This window comes from Salmo salar, chromosome ssa25 (genome assembly GCF_905237065.1).
Source record: "Salmo salar chromosome ssa25, Ssal_v3.1, whole genome shotgun sequence".
NCBI classification, from domain to species: domain Eukaryota; kingdom Metazoa; phylum Chordata; class Actinopteri; order Salmoniformes; family Salmonidae; genus Salmo; species Salmo salar.
This window is the reverse complement of record NC_059466.1, coordinates 22,113,468-22,134,883: the sequence shown is the minus strand read 5'-3', so window position 1 is coordinate 22,134,883 and position 21,416 is coordinate 22,113,468. Positions and strand designations below refer to the sequence as shown.

Here is a 21,416-nt window from a genome sequence, read left to right as displayed (position 1 = left end):
TGTGCAATTTATGTTTGTTTGTCCCACGGGTTCCCTGCATGGACTAAACTGAAGATACTGTCTTATCAAATATGTGGCATTTTGTGAATGCTTGCAATTGCCTCACTTCAAAATATGCCCTAAAGTGCCTATTGATGCAGTAAACCTGTGGGTAATCCATCTTCACTGGACCGACTGTGGAGAGAGTGCAGTTTAGAGTAGGCGTGCGTCAGTGTTGACGACCGCACTCCAGCGGACCAAGCAAGCCAGCTATCATTGAATTCTCTGGAAATACAATATAAACCGCGTCCTGTAATTCTATGTCGACCATAAAGGCCTTCGTTGCAAAGATGAAAACGTTATCAAGAAGCGTTGACATTACTGGTTTCTTTTTCACCGTCAAATATTGCCAAGTGTGACACTGACAGCAGCATTACCTGGCTAGCGCATTAGCAACATCTTCAGGAATTCGCTAGCCTAGCTAAATTAATTAATTGGCCGTAACTACTGGTAGTTGTCCAAAGGCTCTGCAACAGCCATGGGAATACTTTTCACCAAGCTATGGAGGCTTTTCAATCATCAAGGTAAGTATATAGTTAACGGCGAGTGTGAAGTTCAATGGATAAGTTAGCTAGCTAGTCCAGCTGTTAGCCAACACAGCCAAGCCTGGTCCATTGGTTACAAAGCTGAACGTTAGCTAGCTACGTTAGTTTACTTGCTAATGTATCATAGCTTTAGCTTTTACCGGGCCTATATCAGTCTAACGTTATTGGCTGTAAAGCTGCCTTTTCTTTACCCAGTTACTGTAGCTAGCTAGGTAGCTGTTTTGCTGTAATTTACAGTAATACATGCATTAGTTAGGTAACGTTAGTTGAATGATATCATGTGTCATACTCATAGCTGGCTAGCTATCGTCAACACTGCAGTGTTCAGAGGGCCTGTGCTGTACTATTTAAAATATATATATTATATTTAACCTTTAACTAGGCAAGTCAATTAAGAACAAATTATTATTTACAATGACGGCCTAGGAACAGTGGGTTAACTGCCTTGTTCAAGGGCAGAACGACAGATGTAGTTAACGTTGTGGCCTTAGGCCTTGAAAAGCAGAATAGCTAACATTGCTAGCTAACGTTACATTGTCATTGTTTAGAGTAGACCGACTCCGGTTTGGCTTAGTACGTTGAGGAACAGACACTACAGTACAATGCATATAATGTTACAATTTTTCTTCCTCTTGGGAAGCCTAAGCTCCTGAGTTTTTTTTCCCCATGGGAAGTGTACTAGTAGGTCCCATAAAATACAGTACTCTTTTGGTGGGTGTTCATGTTATCTAGGTGTTGTGTCCATATTGAACTAATTTAATGAGGTGTATATTATCAGGTAGGTAAATTCAGGATCACTGGAGAGTAAAATGGAACTTCAAGTTTCAAATTTGAGCATGAGCCCAGCTGCATTTGTCCCTGTCCCCTCAGATTGTAGCCTAAAACTGTGCTGATGTCGTCTTTAGTGCGCTGTGCATTTGTCTGAATTAGCTGAATATGTAACCAATGTCCCCGCTCAATCCCGAGCTCACTCAATATGTAATCAGATCTGTGCGAACCCCTGTAACATGAGCGCCGAGGGCAGCAGAGTATTTCTATTGGAAGTTCTCTCTGGACCGTTCGGTTTTATGTTGTAGGCCTATCTATTCTCAGGGGATCACTAACTGCGGTAAAGACTTGTTTGCCTAGTCAAATAAAAGGCCAAATACATAAACAATCACGGATATGGTAACTAAAATGGTTCAATCGCATGCAGTCAATAGCTTGGTTTCCATCCAATTTGCGACCGATTTTCATGCAAATATTATAAAACCGGCATTAAATTATGTGCCTTTCCGCACCAGAGGTGTTTCCATCAGACTGACTTTGCGGATACAAGTCTGTGCGTTATGACATAGTACACATAAACACTTTTTGCGCTTAAATGTTCATGTACCGAATAACAAAACAGTGTAAAGTGTCTCCATTCCATTTTCCAAAGTTTTGTCACACAAACTGTTGCGATAATTGGCACATTTGCCCAATCTGGTTTTCGTGCATGCTCTCTAGATAATGGTTCACGGATAAAGTAGACACTAATTTTTACATTTTAGTCATTTAGCAGACGCTCTTATCCAGAGCGATTTACAGTAGTGAATGCATACATTTCATACATTTTTTCCGTACTGCACTCGACAGGTAAGATTATATGAGGAGATGGATAAAATCAAGATTATTTTGATTTGTTAATTGACAGCTAAGCACCGATCATCATGTAACTAGCTTACAAATTAAGACCCTCGATTTTATTGGAAAGTAGCATCAAGCTCATCACCATGCACTTTTACCACCCTGGACTATATAACTGCCTTGATTTAGCTGAACCTCAGGAAGAGTAGCTGCTGTCTTGCACCTAATGGGGATCCATAATAAATATAGCATCACGTGACTGCAAAAGTACCTCGACATGAAGGTTATTCTATCAACAATCGCACAATAAATCGTTTCCACCCCAATTTGTTGCATAATACATTTTCTGTCGAAAGAACAAATTGTCTGTCGACATTTTAAATTATACCGACTTCCCCAGTTTCCTTCACACTTGTAGTGATTTTTATATATTTTTCATATGCCATGACTTTACTCGCATACAAATTAGTGATGGAGGTGAAAACATATTGTGATATTATTTCGTATCGTTTTGACAATATAGCAATATTATTTTTGCACTAGTTGGCTGTACCTGCACCAAAACTCCATATATTTTTTTTTCCTTCATAGCTTGATTTCCATCTTTAAAAAAAAAATAGGAAGCCAATTTGTTTTTAGCACTTTTATTTCCATGACTGATCAAAACTTGTTTTCTCATAGCTCTCTTGTCGCTCTGCAGAAGACATTGTGAGCAATATGCTTCAACCATTGAATCACAATAAAATCACAGTATCAAATAGCAATACATAGAATATCGAGAATCGCAAGACATATCGTATCTGCACCTATGTATTGTGATAATATCGTATTGTGAGGTCCATGGCTGGTCCCTGGCTATTCCCAGCTCTAATAAAAACTGTGGATGGAAACGTGGTTACTGCCACATCAGAATATGTTTACCCAAGGATGAAAATGAAGCAATGACTCATTCTGAATGATGACGACTCCTGTCTGTTGTCCTAGCCTGGTTCAAGATATGCTTGATATGCTAGTGCTTTTGCTAACTCCATTTCTGTCATTGTCAAGCCAAACATGAATGGCATGGCAATTCCATAAGGAGTTTACAATAGAGCTACAGTTGTCCCAGGCTGGACAGCTTGCCTCTAACGAAATACAACACCATCTTTTTTGTCTCTTACTACCAGAGTTAGGCATACCTCCCACCCAAAGCATGTCCTGTCATGCAGAGCTTTTTATGCTTTTCAAGGCTGCTGAAAGGGGAAATTATCAGTTTTGTCAAACTATTGTTAGAGGCTTACAGCACCTTTCATATCTGCTCTACATTAAAGTATTTTTGCATATATAGCCTAGCATTGTACAGTGTGTTTTCTGGTCTCATTTAAAATATGTGACCCATTTCTGAGTGGCTCCGTATTGGTTTAGTCAGAGCGATACTCTAGCTGAATTGTCTTATAAAAACAGGCTAGTTTCATTGGACTCTCCTCTCACAATGTCTTTATTTTGTAATATAAAGACCTTGTCCTCTCACATAGGTCTATTGTAGTTGGCTTTGTCCTGTGTCTGAGGAGGGCTTTGCTTGGTAGTCGTCTACCAGCAACAGTGTCCCACATGTCATAAAGCCCATGGGGCGAGAGGTGTTCCGTTTGTGCTGCGGTGTCAGTAGTACCTCAAACAGGAATTTCAAAGACTCATCTCACTGTGGGGGTTTAAATGGAACAATGGCAGTTCATTCACAAGGTGAAGGACAAATACAATACACTAGCACAGCACCAGTTACAATGGCTATTTACAGTAAATAGGGACGGTAGTAGAGTGTGAATGGAACAGTATGCATATATTTTAACTGCTCACACAGCCTAAAGCACCTGAGCGACCTTCGCAACTGAGAAAAGATCTTGTGCAGTTGCTTACACAAGACTAACTGGTGGTGATCTCAAACTCCGGTGACGCAGCTGTGTGCTCTGTGCAATCTGCATTTTGCAGTGGCTGCAAAAAAAGCTCACATTGTAAGATTTGTATCAGGTTGAAAACAAGTTGGTATCTGCATTACCTAATGGCAAAAAATAACGCTCACCTGAACAAGTATCTACATAATGGCATCGATAAGACCCCCCCCCCCATTGGAAGTTGGCTATCTCTAACTAGGAATATACATTTGTTTCTGAGAGCAAAAATAGGAATTTCCCTTTCCTTAAAGTACCAAAGTAGTCTTCTACTATTTGTTCAGTTGTAATGAAAGTAGATTACTCCACTGACTGACAGACTTTGAAGACAGTCCAGAGTAGTTGAGTGCTTTGTGAAGGTACACCTTAGCCAAATACATTTAATACATTTAAACTCAGTTTTTCCTGACATTTAATCCTAGTAAAAATTCCCTGTCTTAGGTCAGTTAGGATCACCACTTTATGTGAAATGTCAGAATAATAGTAGAGAGAATGATTTATTTCAGCTTTTATTTCTTTCATCATATTCCCAGTGGGTCAGAAGTTTACATACACTCAATTAGTATTTGGTAGCATTGCCTTTAAATTGTTTAACTTGGGTCAAACATTTCAGGGAGCCTTCCACAAGCTTCCCACAACAAGTTGGGTACATTTTGGCCCATTCCTCCTGACAGAGCTGGTGTAACTGAGTCAGGTTTGTAGTATCCTTGCTCGCACACGCTTTTTCAGTTCTGCCCACAAATTTTCTATAGGATTGAGGTCAGGGCTTTGTGATGGCCACTCCAATACCTTGACTTTGTTGTCCTTAAGCCATTTTGCCACAACTTTGGAAGTATGGTTGGGATCGTTGTCCATTTGGAAGACCAATTTGCGACCAAGCTTTAACTTCCTGACTGTTGTCTTGATGTTGCTTCAATAAATCCACATAATTTTGCTGCCTCATGATGCCATCTATTTTGTGAAGTGCACCAGTCCCTCCAGCAGCAAAGCACCCCCACAACATGATGCTGCCACCTCCGTGCTTCACGGTTGGGATGGTGTTCTTTCGCTTGCAAGCCTCCCCCTTTTTCCTCCAAACATAACGATGGTCATTATGGCCAAACAGTTCTATTTTTGTTTCATCAGACCAGAGGACATTTCTCCAAAAGTACGATCTTTGTCCCCATGTGCAGTTGCAAACCGTAGTTTGGCTTTTTTTATGACGGTTTGGAGCAGTGGCTTCTTCCTTGCTGAGCGGCCTTTCAGGTTATGTCGATATAGGACTCGTTTTACTGTGGATATAGATACTTTTGTACCTGTTTCCTCCAGCATCTTCACAAAGTCCTTTGCTGATGTTCTGGGATTTATTTGCACTTTTCGCACCAAAGTACGTTAATCTCTAGGAGACAGAGCGTGTCTCCTTCCTGAGCGGTATGACGGCTGCTTGGTCCCAAGGTGTTTATACTTGCGTACTATTGTTTGTACAGATGAACATGGGTACCTTCAGGCGTTTGGAAATTGCTCCCAAGGATGAACCAGACTTGTGGAGCTCTACAATTTCTCTACAATTTTTTTCTGAGGTCTTGGCTGATTTCTTTTGATTTTCCTATGATGTCAAGCAAAGAGGCACTGAGTTTGAAGGTAGGCCTTGAAATACATCCACAGGTACACCTCCAATTGACTCAAATTATGTCAATTAGCCTATCAGAAGCTTCTAAAGCCATGACATCATCACACGACTGTGTGATCACACTCTCCGCAGCCGACGTGAGTAAGACCTTTAACCTCTCTGGGCTAGGTGGGACGCTTGCGTCCCACCTACTCAACAGCCAGTGTAATCCCGTGGCGCGATATTCAAATACCTCAAAAATGCAAAAACTTCAATTTTTCAAACATATGACTATTTTACACCATTTTAAAGACAAGACTCTCGTTAATCTAACCACACTGTCCGATTTCAAAAAGGCTTTACAACGAAAGCAAAACATTAGATTATGTCAGCAGAGTACCCAGCCAGAAATAATCAGACACCCATTTTTCAAGCTAGCATATAATGTCACATAATCCCAAACCACAGCTAAATGCAGCACTAACCTTTGATGATCTTCATCAGATGACAACCCTAGGACATTATGTTATACAATACATGCATGTTTTGTTCAATCAAGTTCATATTTATATCAAAAAACAGCTTTTTACATTAGCATGTGACTAGCATTCCCACCGAACACTGCCGGTGAATTTACTAAATTACTCACGATAAACGTTCACAAAAAACATAACAATTATTTTAAGAATTATAGATACAGAACTCCTCTATGCACTCGATATGTCCGATTTTAAAATAGCTTTTCGGTGAAAGCACATTTTGCAATATTCTAAGTAGATAGCCCGGCATCACAGGGCTAGCTATTTAGACACCCAGCAAGTTTAGCACTCACCAAAGTCAGATTTACTATAAGAAAAATGTTATTACTTTTGCTGTTCTTCGTCAGAATGCACTCCCAGGACTTCTACTTCAATAACAAATGTTGGTTTGTTCCCAAATAATCCATTGTTATATCCAAATAGCGGCGTTTTGTTCGTGCGTTCAAGACACTATCCGAAAGGGTAAATAAGGGTGACGAGCATGGCGCATTTCGTGACAAAAAATGTCTAAATATTCCATTACCGTACTTCGAAGCATGTCAACCGCTGTTTAAAATCAATTTTTATGCCATTTTTCTCGTAAAAAAGCGATAATATTCCGACCGGGAAAGCGTGTATACGTACAAAGAGAGAGAAAATAAAAACATCTCGTGCACGAGCCTGTGTCTCAGAGTACTCTGACCGGCCACTATCCAAACGCGATAATGTGTTTCAGCCTGGGGCTGCCTCGATATCATTCAGCTTTTTCCCGGGCTCTGAGAGCCTATGGGAGCCGTAGGAAGTGTCACGTTACAGCAAAGATCCTCAGTCTTCAATAAACAGAGACAAGAAGAACAAGATCTTGTCAGAGAGGGCACTTCCTGTAAGGAATCTTCTCAGGTTTTTGCCTGCCATATGAGTTCTGTTATACTCAGACACCATTCAAACAGTTTTAGAAACTTTAGGGTGTTTTCTATCCAAAGCCAATAATTATATGCATATTCTAGTTACTGGGCAGGAGTAGTAACCAGATTAAATCGGGTACGTTTTTTATCCGGCCGTGTCAATACTGCCCCCTAGCCCTAACGGGTTAAACAGGTCAACATTCACAAGCCACAGGGCCAGACGGATTACCAGGACGTGTACTGCAAGCATGCGCTGACCAACTGGCAAGTGTCTTCACTGACATTTTCCACCTCTCCCTGTAATACCAACAGGGCGAGCTCTCTGTAATACCAACATGTTTCAAGCAGACCACCATAGTCCCTGTGCCCAAGAACACTAAGGTGACCTGCCTAAATGACTACCAACCCGTAGCACTCACGTCGGTAGCCATGAAGTGCTTTGAAAGGCTGGTCATGGCTCACATCAACACCATTATCCCAGAAACCCTAGACCCACTCCAATTTGCATACCACCCAAACAGATCCACAGATGATGCAATCTATTTCACTCCATACTGCCCATTTCCACTTGGATATAAGGAGCACCTATGTGAGAATGAAATTCATTGACTACAGCTCAGTGTTCAACACCATAGTGCCCTCAAAGCTCATCAATAAGCTAAGAATCCTGGGACTAAACATCTCCCTCTGCAACTGTATCCTGGACTTCCTGACGGGCCACCCCCAGGTGGTAAGGGTAGGTAACAACACATCCGCCACGCTGATCCTCAACACGGGCCACTCAGGGGTGGGAGCTCAGTCCCCTCCTGTACTCCCTGTTCACTCATGACTGCATGGCCAGGCACGACTCCAACACCATCATTAAGTTTGCAGATGACACAACAGTTGTAGGCCTGATCACCGTCAACAACGAGACAGCTTATAGGGAGGTCAGAGACTAGGCCGTGTGGTGCCATGACAACAACCTCTCCGTCAACGTGATCAAGACAAAGGAGATGATTGTGGACTACTGGAAAAGGAGGACCGAGCACGCCCCCTTTCTTATTGACGGGGCTGTAGTGGAGCAGGTTGAGAGCTTCAAGTTCCTCGGTGTCCACATCATCAACAAACTAACGTGGTCCAATCACACCAAGACAGTCGTGAAGAGGGCACGACAAAACCTATTCCCCCTCAGGAGACTGAAAAGATTTGGCATGGGTCCTCAGATTGTCAAAAGCTTTTACAGCTGCACCATCGAGAGCATCCTGACGGGTTGCATCACTGCCTGGTATGGCAACTGCTCGGCCTCCGACCGCAAGGCACTCCAGAGGGTAGTGCGTACGGCCCAGTACATCACCGGGGCCAAGCTTCCTGCCATCCAGGACCTCTATACCAGGCGGTGTCAGAGGAAGGCCCTAAAAATTGTCAAAGACCCCAGCCACACTAGTCATAGACTGTTCTCTCTGCTACTGCATGGCAAGTGGTATCAGAGCGACCAAAGTCTCGGTCCAAGAGGCTTCTCAACAGCTTCTTCCCCCAAGCCATAAGACTCCTGAACATCTAATCAAATAGCTACCCAGACTATTTGCATTGCCCCCCCCATCGGTCCCAATGCCCATCGGTCATCATCAAATATTAAAACATTCCCCAACCAGAAACCGTGGATTGATGGCAGCATTCGCGCAAAACTGAACGCGCGAACCACTGCTTTTAATCAGGGCAAAGTGACCGGAAACATGACCGAATATAAACAGTGTAGCTATTCCCTCCGCAAGGCAATCAAACAAGCTAAGCATCAGTACAGAGACAAAGTGGAGTCGCAATTCAACGGCTCAGACACAAGAGCTATGTGGCAGGGTCTACAGTCAATCACGGACTACAAAAGAAAAATCAGGCCCGTCACGGATCACGATGCCTTGCTCCCAAACAGACTAAACAAGTTTTTTGCTCGCTTTGAGGACAATACAGTGCCACTAACACGGCCCGCTACCAAAACCTGCGGGCTCTCCTTCACTGCAGCCAACATGAGTAAAACATTTAAATGTGTTACCCCATGCAAGGCTGCAGGACCAGACGGCATCCCCGGCCGCGTCCTCAGAGCATGCACAGACCAGCTGGCTGGTGTGTTTACAGACATATTCAATCAATCCTTATCCCAGTCTGCTGTCCCCACATGCTTCAAGAGGGCCACCATTGTTCCTGTTCCCAAGAAAGCTAAGGTAACTGAGCTAAATGACTACCGCCCTGTAGCACTCACTTTCGTCATCATGAAGTGCTTTGAGAGACTAGTCAAGGACCATATCACCTCCACCCTACCTGACACCCTAGACCCACTCCAATTTGCTTACCGCCCCAATCACACTGCACACTGCCCTAACCCATCTGGACAAGAGAAATACCTATGTAAGAATGCTGTTCATCGATTACAGCTCAGCATTTAACACCATAGTACCCTCCAAAGTCGTCATTAAGCTCGAGACCCTGGGTCTCGACCCCGCCCTGTGCAACTGGGTCCTGGACTTCCTGACGGGCCACCCCCAGGTGGTGAGGGTAGGTAACATCTCCACCCCGCTGATCCTCAACACTGGGTCCCCACAAGGGTGCGTTCTCAGCCCTCTTCTGTACTCCCTGTTCACCCACGACTGCGTGGCCATGCACGCCTCCAACTCAATCATCAAGTTTGCAGACGACACTACAGTGGTAGGCTTGATTACCAACAACGACGAGACGGCCTACAGGGAGGAGGTGAGGGCCCTCAGAGTGTGGTGTCAGGAAAATAACTTCGCACTCAATGTCAACAAAACAAAGGAGATGATCATGGACTTCAGGAAACAGCAGAGGGAGCAGCCCCCTATCTACATTGACGGGACAGAAGTGGAGAGGGTAGTAAGTTTTAAGTTCCTCGGCGTACACATCACAGACAAACTGAAATGGTCCACCCACACAGACATTGTGGTGAAGAAGGTGCAGCAGCGCCTCTTCAACCTCAGGAGGCTGAAGAAATTCGGCTTGTCACCAAAAACACTCACAAACTTTTACAGATGCACAATCGAGAGCATCCTGTCGGGCTGTATCACCGCCTGGTACAGCAGCTGCTCCGCCCATAACCGGAAGGCTCTCCAGAGGGTAGTGAGGTCTGCACAACGCATCACCGGGTGCAAACTACCTGCCCTCCAGGACACCTACACCACCCAATGTCACAGGAAGGCCAAAAAGATCATCAAGTACAGCAACCACCCGATCCACTGCCTGTTCACCCCGCTAACATCTAGAAGGCGAGGTCAGTACAGGTGCATCAAAGCTTGAACCGAGAGACTGAAAAACACCTCAAGGCCATCAGACTGTTAAACAGCCATCACTAACATTGAGTGGCTGCTGCCAACATACTGACTCAACTCAAGCCACTTTAATAATGGGAAAACTGATGTAATCAATTTATCACTTGCCACTTTATATTATTTATATTAGATAATGTTTACATAACCTACATTATTCATCTCATATGTATATACTGTACGCCATACCATCTAGTGCATCTTGCCATCTTGATGTAATTAGATGTATCACTAGCCACTTTAAACAATGCCACTTTATATAATGTTTTCATAACCTACATTACTCATCTCATATGTATATACTGTACTCTATACCATCTACTGCATCTTGCCATCCTGATGTAATGTATCACTAGCCACCTTAAACAATGCTGCTTTATATGTTTTCATACCCTACAATACTCATCTCATATGTATATACTGTACTCCATACCATCTATTACATCTTGCCTATGCTGTTCGGCCATCACTCATTTATATATTTTTATGTACATATTCGTATTCATTCCTTTACACTTGTGTGTACAAGGTAGTTGTTGTGGAATTGGTAGATATTACTGCATTGTCGGAACTAGAAGCACAAGCATTTCGCTACACTTGCATTAACACCTGCTAACCATGTGTATGTGACAAATACATTTGATTAGATTTTTTTGATTTGATCACAGCCTACTTTGCCAAACGGGTGATGTTTTAACAAGCGCATTCGCGAAAAAAGCACTGTCGTTGCACCAATGTACCTAACCATAAACATCAATGCCTTTCTTAAAATCAATACACAAGTATATCTTTTTTTTTAAACCTGCATATTTAGTTAATATTGCCTGCTAACATTAATTTATTTTAAATAGGGAAATTGTGTCACTTCTCTTGCATTCTGTGCAAGCAGAGGCAGGGTATATGCAGCAGTTTGGGCCGCCTGGCTCCCTGCGAACTGTGTGAAGACCATTTCTTCCTAACAAAGACCGTAATTAATTTGCCAGAATTTTACATAATTATGACATAACATTGAAGGTTGTGCAATGTAACAGCAATATTTAGACTTAAGGATACATCCATTAGATAAATACGTTATAGTTCCGTATTTCACTGAAAGAATAAACGTTTTGTTTTCAAAATTTGATAGAGCAGTCTGACTTAGCGGTGGTAGGCAGCAGCAGGCTCGTAAGCATTCATTCAAACAGCACTTTCCTGCGTTTGCCAGCAGCTCTTCGCTGTGCTTCAAGCATAGCGCTGTTTATGACTTCAAGCCTATCAACTCCCGAGATTAGGCTGGCAATACTATAGTGCCTATAAGAACATCCAATAGTCAAAGGTATATGAAATCCAAACGGTATAGAGAGAAATAGTCCTATAATTCCTACAATAACTACAACCTAAAACTTCTTAACTGGGAATATCGAAGACTCATATTTAAAGGAACCACCGGCTTTCATATGTTCTCATGTTCTGAGCAAGAACTTAAACGTTAGCTTTCTTACATGGCACATATTGCACTTTTACTTTCTTCTCCAACACTGTGTTTTTGCATTATTTAAACCAAATTGAACATGTTTCATTATTTATTTGAGACTAAATGGATTTTATTTATGTATTATAATACGTTAAAGTAAGTGTTCATTCAGTATTGTTGTAATTGTCATTATTACAAATATATAAAAATGGGCCAATTAATCGGTATCTGCTTTTTTTGGTCCTCCAATAATCGGTATCGGCGTTGAAAAATCATTATCGGTCGACCTCTACTTATTACCTCGACTGGCCAGTGCCCCCGCAAATTGGCTCTGTACCGGTACCCCCTGTATATAGTCTCACTATTGTTATTTTACTGCTACTCTTTAACTACTTGTTGCTTTTATTTCTTCATCTTATTTGTATTTTTAAACGGCATTGTTGGTTAAGGCTTGTAAGTAAGCATTTCACTGTAAGGTCTACTACACCTGTTGTATTCAGCGCATGTGACGACTAAAATTTGATTTGAATATGTACACAAAGGTAGCAGGTGATCCAGCTGTGACTACTATCATTTCCCATTTTAGTCTATTCAATTGCAATCATTCTGTTATATTTTAAACACTTAATAAATCATAAACAAAATGATCAGTAAAAACACTAACTGCTAGGTCTACCTTTTATCTGTTACTTCTGTAAACTTTCATTATCCTTCCTCATGAGGGAGAGAGATTAGAAAATATCTTAAAGATATCAGAATCACTTTTATTCGCCAAGTATATTTGCACATACTCAAGAGTTTTACTTGGTGATAATGTGCTGATTGTGATAGACAACATTCAGAAACAAAATACAGAGAGCAAAGTTTGCATACATTACATACAGATATGTGTTGTAACAGAATTGCAAAACACTCGGCAATATTTATTAACCCTTTACACTAGTAATGGGGAAAACATTTATGTAGTCACTTTGGGATATTGTTTTTGATGTATCGTTTTGACAATACTGCAATTTGTATTTTTGAGCTAGTTTGCTGTAACTGCACCAAAACTCCAGTATTTTTCCTTTATAGCTTGTAGAGCCATCTTCTTTTTAAATAGGCCAATTTGATTTCAGCACTTATTTCCATGACTGATCAAAACTCATTTTGTCATGGTTCTCTTTTGTCCCTCTGCAGCAAACATATTGTTAGCAATATGTTAGGAACATTGAATCGCAATAAAATCACAGTATCGAAACGAAATACATGTAGAATCGCAATATCGTATCGGCACCTAAGTATCGCGATATCGTGAGGTCCCTGGCAATTCCCAGCCCTACTAAAACACTTGTACTCGTATATGGGTTGAAAATGTCCGATTTGGAGACACAAGTGCCTAAATTGGAATGCAGACAGTAGCTGTCATGTTATACATGACATCAGACCTCAGGGTCTCCACTTCACACCGCTGTATCGGTTATGATTGACAGCCGTTCTGAACTTGAGCAACACGGGCAACAAGAAGTTGCTCCCCATCCATGCTAATTAGGCCACTTTTGCAAGTTTATTTAACCTTTATTTAACCAGGAAGGGCTCATTGAGATTTAAAATCTCTTTTTCAAGAGCGTCCTGGCCAAGATAGGCAGTGCCAAGTCATTACAAAAATTACAGACAAACAACATGAAAAACTACAATTAATCTAGTAAAAACCATAGAATTAACAAAGAATATAACAAAATCAAAAACAGCAAATTAAAAACATTGACATGTCAGGGAATCAGTCTCAAGATCATTCATCAGTGATTTAAAAATACCAATCGGGACAAGTTCTTCCAGTTTAAAAGTATTTTGTAAGGCATTCCAAGACGATGGCGCAGAGTACATAAAAGCCCTTTTACCAAATTCAGTTCGGACATTTGGAACAGTTAGCAGGATAAAGTCCTGCGAACGAAGAGAGTACCCACCACATTTCTGAACAATAAAAATGCCCAAATAAAAAGGTAGTAAACCCAAAATGGCTTTGTAAATAAAGGTATACCAGTGACTGAGCCTACGAGTGACTAGAGAAGGCCAGCCAACCCTGGTATACAAAGTGCAGTGGTGCGTAAGGGTTTTGCAATTTAAAATAAATCTCAAAGTGCCATGGTAAAGGGTGTCAATTGATCTCAAACACTGAGCGGAAGCATTCATATATATAATATCCCCATACTCTAGTAAAGGCATAAATGTAGCTGATACTAGCCTCCTTCTGGCTTCAAAAGAAAAACAAGCCTTATTCCTAAAATAAAAACCTAATTTCAGCTTCAATTTTTTTTGTAAGTTGTTGAATATGCATTTTAAAAGAGAGGCCATCATCAATCAAAATTCCAAGATATTTATATGAGGTTACAACCTCAATCTCCTTTCCCTGACAGGTAGTAATAGGTGAAAGGTTCAGAGGTCTATTTCTTGCTTTAGAAAACACCAGTAGTTTAGTTTTGTCAGTATTGAGGATAAGCTTCAATTGAGACAAGGTATGTTGAACAGTATTAAAAGCAGTTTGCAAGTTCTGGAAAGCTTTTGTAAGAGATGAAGCACAACAGTAAATAACAGTATCATCAGTATAAAAATGAAATTGTGCATTTTGGACATTATTGTCTAAATTATTTATATAAATAGTGAATAAGAGAGGACCAAGTACAGAGCCTTGGGGCACACCATTTAAGACACACTTTAACAGACCTAAGCCCATCAAATTGAGTGCACTGAGTTCTATCAGACAGATAGTTAACAACCCATGCAACTGCATGCTCTGAAAGACCTACACTCAAGTGTTTTGTTGTCTGAGTGTCCAAGTGTGCACTTCACATTTCCATATCATAAAATGCATGTACTGTAATATACTGAGTGTACAAAACATTAACACCTTCCTAATATTGAGTTGCACCCCTGAGTTTGTACACTCAGTGTACAGTGTCAAACTTTCTGATCACTATGTTTGATGTACAGTTACAAAATGACATGGCGTTACCCTGGGTTTCCCTGAACAGAATGAGTTTGGTTGTGTTGTCAAGACTATTTGCCGTGGATCACACATCTGAATGCACTCATGACTCTATTCTGTGCGCACCATAATTACAGTCTGCTTCTCTGAATTGCCTTGTGAAAGCCTAACACTGTAAGATCGTATTAATTTACCTAGTCGTGTTTGCAATAGAACAAGCTTTCAAATAATGCCCACCTGACCCAGATTGCGATTTTTAATGGGCCGTTTTTGGATTGTCTAAACAACAACAGTAATTGTGTGATGGCAGGGTTGAGTTCCAAACAAAGTGTGCTTGCTCTAATTCCTTAACGACACAGCTAGGAGAACTAGTTGAAGACTCTTTCAGTCATAAGTGCATTGAAATGACTTAGGAACTGTGCACCTCTCACTCAAATCCTTGCCATTTATTTGTCTTATGCTTTACTTTCCACAAAATTCCCAAGAATATTCTTATCATGTTACTGAATGTATCCAGAGTATTTTCAGATCAACAAATGCGGAGAAAAGAACGGTAAATGTAAAATGGCCATAAAATCAAGTGTAATGTTTGGATTGTCTTGTCAGGTGAACTGTTGTCCTCACCTTTTAATCTGATCATTTTCCCATTATCTCGTAACTGTTCCCTTTTAATTACTACCATGGTTATGCATATGCCTTCCATATTTATTCTGTAGAAACATTTCAATCTAGCCCTATCTATATAGGTCAGTTCCCACTGAGTGTAAGGGTTCATCTTACAGAATGTAAATAATTTCTGCAAAATGAAATATAAATGTTGATATTAGTTGGTAAGGGTCATAATGTAATACTATTTGTGTTTTGATGTATTTCTAATACCTTAAGACTTTTTCTGGTACAGTAGATGTTTTCTAAGACCCCTTTTCCATCTGTTTGACCAGAAATCAAAGCCTTTTTACGATGGAAATTGTTGAGAAAAGTGTGTGTGTGTGTGTGTGTGTGTGTGTGTGTGTGTGTATATATAAAAGCACCAACGTGAAGTTCTATGAACTTCACATGTTGGTGCTCATGGTCCTTTTACATGGAAATGACCAGAGGACATAAGGAGAAGCTGGTGATAATGACTGAGGAGCAGTGTTGGCAGAGCGTAGGCTACTGTTTGTTATCTGCAGTACTGGATGAGTCAAACTATATGTGAGCCCCAGTGCCTTAGACTAAGCATGGTGGATTGTCCTGCAGGCATGCCAGAAAACATGTAGAGATGGAAACTGACTCTCTCCCCTCTTGAGACTTATGGCCCAGAAACTAACAAGGCTCTAGATGTTCTTGAGGCTCCCTCTCAGTTCTGGTTTTCTGGGGTTTTGAAGACAAAAGATTCACTTCAGTAATTTCCGTCCTGCTCAACCAACATTTCCTAGTCAGTCACATGGGAGTGATGTGAGAAGGAGAGAGTATTGAGTAGGCCCAGCCCTAGAGCCAATCCAAACACACTATACTCCTGTCTGCAGCTTTCAAAAGGGGAGTGGTTAGGCTATTTGTTCAGCTTTGTTAGTAATAATTTTGCTCAACCTGGCCTATGCCCATATCTCGCTGGTTCTTCTCTGCTAATACTGTGCATTTCTCAAATTCCAGTCAAGATGTGATTACGTATTTGCGACAGTGTTTTTACATGGAGCTGCATGTTTGAGTCCAGATGGCTTTGGCTTTGCTTGGATGACCAGGTGGTGGCTCAGTATCCGTCCAACCATTCCCAACAGCTGCTGCTTTCAGCTTGAGCAAGCACAGCGCTGAGACCGCTCACCCTAATGTAGGCCTAACTGTGCGTGTTCCCCCCTCTTCTCTGGCACTGCTATGTCTGAGTGAGAGAGCAGTGTGAAAATGTGTAAAACATGGCCGTTTTTCACTGTCAAGTCTCAGTCTGCTCCAAAACAGAATGGATTGTTTCATTCATGGCTGTGCTTTGGAGATCTGAGGTCCTTTGTTTGAACAATATCAACAGTGTTTTAGAAGAAAATGAAGAATGGTGCTGCTCCCTATTGGGTGTGTAGGTCAGCCACAGTGCGTTGAAGTCAGACTTATTTTAGAAGTTTATAGCCTAGTGTCTTGTGATTATTTGTATGTGTTTTTAAAACGTATTTCTTCTTCCTCTTTTTCTTTCAGAGCACAAGGTTATTATTGTGGGCCTGGACAATGCGGGGAAGACCACCATACTTTATCAGTTGTAAGTTTTTTGCCTACTGTTAGTAGATAAAGTTAGGGGGATGAGAGTGAGGTCTATAGAAGGGAAATCAGTGGTACAACAACAGTAGACTCATTCCTTCTCACAACTGGGGGGGATTAGGACTTCATAAGGTTTTTTTCTGCTAAATGAGAAACAGTGACCTTAGCTTAAATACGTTTTGGTTAACCCACTTATGGAAGAATGTGACCCAATAGGGAATAGATTTACAAAATGACCTGTTGACAACCACATTGTTCTCATGCCTACCAACATTCTTACTGACTTGATTGTTGTTTTGCATTGATATTGAGAAACTCCTGTGCTTGTGTTTGCAGTTCTATGAATGAGGTGGTCCACACGTCTCCTACAATAGGCAGCAACGTGGAGGAGATAGTGGTGAACAACACGCACTTCCTGATGTGGGACATCGGAGGACAGGAGTCACTGCGATCCTCCTGGAACACGTACTACACTAACACAGAGGTCAGACCACGTACTGTGGATGTATGGCAGTTGTTTGTTGAACTGTTAACTTGTGTGTATCTTGATTTAAACTAGGCTGTCTGGTAACATGTAACAAAAACTGCTCAACAATATTGCTATGTAATTACAATGTAAATTCGAAAATATTAAAGGGTTAATACAATGTTGCTAGTGTAATTACAGTGTTATTACTTAGATATAAGAGCAACTTAATGTACAGTGTTACCGACTGTCTTTTTAAATGTCCTTTCTTATGTCTCTCACTATCCTTCTCTCCAGTTTGTGATCGTAGTGGTAGACAGCACAGACAGAGAGAGAATCTCTGTCACCAAAGAGGAGCTCTACAGAATGCTTGCACATGAAGTGAGTTTTGGTGTTCTTGGCCATGTTTTATAGTGCACACAATATTTGTGTCAATGTAGAATGAGTTTTATAACTAAGATGGGAACAAATTTGTCATAGTGGGCAGAACAAGGAAGGAGGGGGGCAGAGCCAAGCACGAGCTAGCAAGATCCTATTGGCGCATTCTAGCAAACATCTGCCTATTTCCGTTAGGGAACACCTACTCTGTGAAGTATGCGTGTGCAATAACTCAATTCGCCTTTGCACTCCTTATCAATGCAATTTTTTAGAACTTTGGCAAAGGGTAAAGTCTACAAAACTTTGCCACTCTGTTTGAAACAGATTCTAGTTTTGGGAACAGAAAATGTGAAGAATGTCGGCCAAAATCTCTCGTTCTTCTATTGCTGGCCGCTGGGCTTCCTCTCACTACCATATTTGGTATTGAGTGGAAACGCCAAGTGGATGCTTCACATTTATACGTCCACTGAAATATCTGTCTCATTGTTCAATCTGTGATACTACCCTCAGCCTAGCAGACATGGCAGCAGCCTATGTTCTATGATGTTCTATGATGTTCTATGATGTTCTATGAGCATATGGGTACCTCTCAATTTCATTCTCCTCATCCTCCTCCTTGTATTTACTCCTTAATTGAAAATACATGGGTTCTTCTCACTTTCCTTCTCCTCTCTCCCAGTAATCATGCCTTAGAATTCAAACTCAAATCAAATTTTACTGGTTGCATACACATATTTAGCAGATGTTATTGCGGTTGTAGTGAAATGCTTGAAACAAAGTTGCTTAGGGGCTGGGAATAAAGTGGCCATGTCTATCGGCGTCATCTTGTCATCCACCCTCCTCTCTCGTCAGGACCTGAAGAAGGCGGGCCTGCTGATTTTTGCTAACAAACAGGATGTGAAAGGCTGTATGTCTGTGGCTGAGATCTCTCAGAGCCTGCAGCTCACCTCAGTCAAAGACCACCAGTGGCACATCCAAGCCTGCTGCGCCCTCACTGGGGAGGGGTAAGAGAAACATTTTCATTTAACCATTATTTATGCCGGTTATTCTCGTTGGGATTAAAGTTATTTTGCAAGAGACCTGGTCCAACATTCATACAGTAGGGCAGTGTTGCTCAGCTTTTTTTAGTGCCAGGGACCGGCAAGCTATGGTCTTTCCTCCTTGGAGGGTCGCTTACATTTAAATTAGCATTTGTCTTATTCCCACTTTTATATGCTGAAAATTACATTCTACCTCTCTATCCTGTCTCCCTACCTTTTTAGGTTGTGCCAGGGCCTGGAGTGGATGATGTCACGACTGCGGGTTAGATGACCTTTGACCCTGATCAACAACAACAGTGTGCTGTTCCTTTCTTCTCTCTACACCTTCAGTCCTGAGAGATTGGGTGGTTGACAGGCGGCTCTTTTCCTCTCCATGAGACTGACTTGACCCGGTTGGCCAGACTCCCTACCGGCCAGGATGTTGTTTTTCTGCTGCGTGTTTATTTATTTCTACAGAACACTGATCTGCTATGACTGAGAACTGTGAACAACCAGAACTGTACCACTCTACCATTTCAGGATCCATTCTGGAAAGAAAAACTAAACAAAAGACTCATGAAATCCGGTGTATTTAATTTCTGAATCTGCACGCTTGGTTTTCATACTATAAGAAAAAAAGGAATGCTTGGGACAGCTCAGACTTAACAGGAGTCGTCTTTAGTGGTGTGTGAGTGGCCCTGCCTGCCCAGAGTGGCCTTGTTGCAGTGTTGTCGGACGGCCTGAGGTGGTGGTATTGCCCTGTGTGTACAGTCCAGTATTTACATTACATCTGCATCCCAAATGGGATATGGATATATATATATCAGCAAAAAAAGAAACGTTTTCTCTCTGTCAACTGCATTTATTTTCAGCAAACTCAACATGTGTAAATATTTGTATGAACATAACAAGATTCAACAACTGAGACATAAACTGAACAAGTTCCACAGACATGTGACTAACAGAAATGGAATAATGTGTGTCTGAACAAAGGAGGGGGTCAAAATCAAAAGTAAGAGTCAGTATCTGGTGTGGCCACCAGCTGCATTAAGTACTGCAGTGCATCTCCTCATGGACTGCACCAGATTTGTCAGTTCTTGCTGTGAGATGTTACCCCACTCTTCCACCAAGGCACCTGCAAGTTCCCGGAGATTTCTGGGGGGAATGGCCCTAGCCCTCACCCTCCGATCCAACAGATCCCAGACGTGCTCAATGGGATTGAGATCCGGGCTCTTCGCTGGCCATGGCAGAACACTGACATTCCTGTCTTGCAGGAAATCACTCACAGAACGAGCAGTATGGCTGGTGCATTGTCATGCTGGAGGGTTATGTCAGGATGAGCCTGCATGAAGGGTACCACATGAGTGAGGAGGATGTCTTCCCTGTAACACAGTGTTGAGATTGCCTGCAATGACAACAAGCTCAGTCCAATGATGCTGTGACACACCACCCCAGACCATGACGGACCCTCCAAATCCATCCTGCTCCAGAGTACAGGCCTCGGTGTAACGCTCATTCCTTTGACGATAAATGCGAATCCGACCATCACCCCTGGTGAGACAAAACTGTGACTTGTCAGTAAAGAGCACTTTTTGCCAGTCCTATCTGGTCCAGCGACGGTGGGTTTGTGCCCATAGGTGACGTTGCCGGTGATGTCTGGTGAGGACCTGCCTTACAACAGGCCTACAAGCCCTCAGTCCAGCCACTCTCAGACTATTGCGGACAGTCTGAGCACTGATGGAGGGATTGTGCGTTCCTGGTGTAACTCGAGCAGTTGTTGTTGCCATCTTGTACCTGTCCCGTAGGTGTGATGTTCGGATGTACCGATCCTGTGCAGGTGTTGTTACACGTGGTCTGCCACTGCGAGAATGATCAGCTGTCTGTCCTGTCTCCCTGTAGCGCTGTCTTAGGTGTCTCACAGTACGGACATTGCAATTTATTGCCCTGGCCACATCTGCAGTCCTCATGCCTCCTTGCAGCATGCCTAAGGCACGTTCACGCAGATGAGCAGGGACCCTGGGCATCTTTCTTTTGGTGTTTTTCAGAGTCAGTAGAAAGGCCTCTTTAGTGTCCTAAGTTTTCATAACTGTGACCTTAATTGCCTACCGTCTGTAAGCTGTTAGTGTCTTAACGACTGTTCACAGGTGCATGTTCATTGTTTGTTTATGGTTCTTTGAACAAGCATGGGAAACAGTGTTTAAACCCTTTACAATGAAGATCTGTGAAGTTATTTGGATTATACGAATTATCTTTGAAAGACAGGGTCCTGAAAAAGGGACGTTTCTTTTTTTGCTGAGTTTATGTGTGTGTATATATATATGTATATGTGTATATATGTATAGTGTATATATGTATATATATATGTATATGTGTATATATGTATATGTATATATATATGTATATGTGTGTATGTATATATATATATATGTATATGTGTATATATGTGTGTATATGTATATATATATGTATATGT

The 21,416-nt window shown here is 41.7% G+C and overlaps 1 protein-coding gene across 2 annotated transcripts; it reads left to right on the top strand.

Annotated features, from left to right (window-relative positions):
- The first annotated feature begins 379 nt into the window (after positions 1–379).
- Positions 380–19,942, top strand: arl5a (ADP-ribosylation factor-like 5A). 2 transcript variants are annotated; one of them, NM_001146368.1, is given in 6 exon segments: positions 380–563; positions 17,021–17,081; positions 17,417–17,564; positions 17,844–17,927; positions 18,777–18,928; positions 19,187–19,771. In NM_001146368.1, coding segments are annotated over 6 exon segments (540 nt in total). In that variant the 5' UTR covers positions 380–517; the 3' UTR covers positions 19,236–19,771.
- The last annotated feature ends 1,474 nt before the right edge of the window (positions 19,943–21,416 follow it).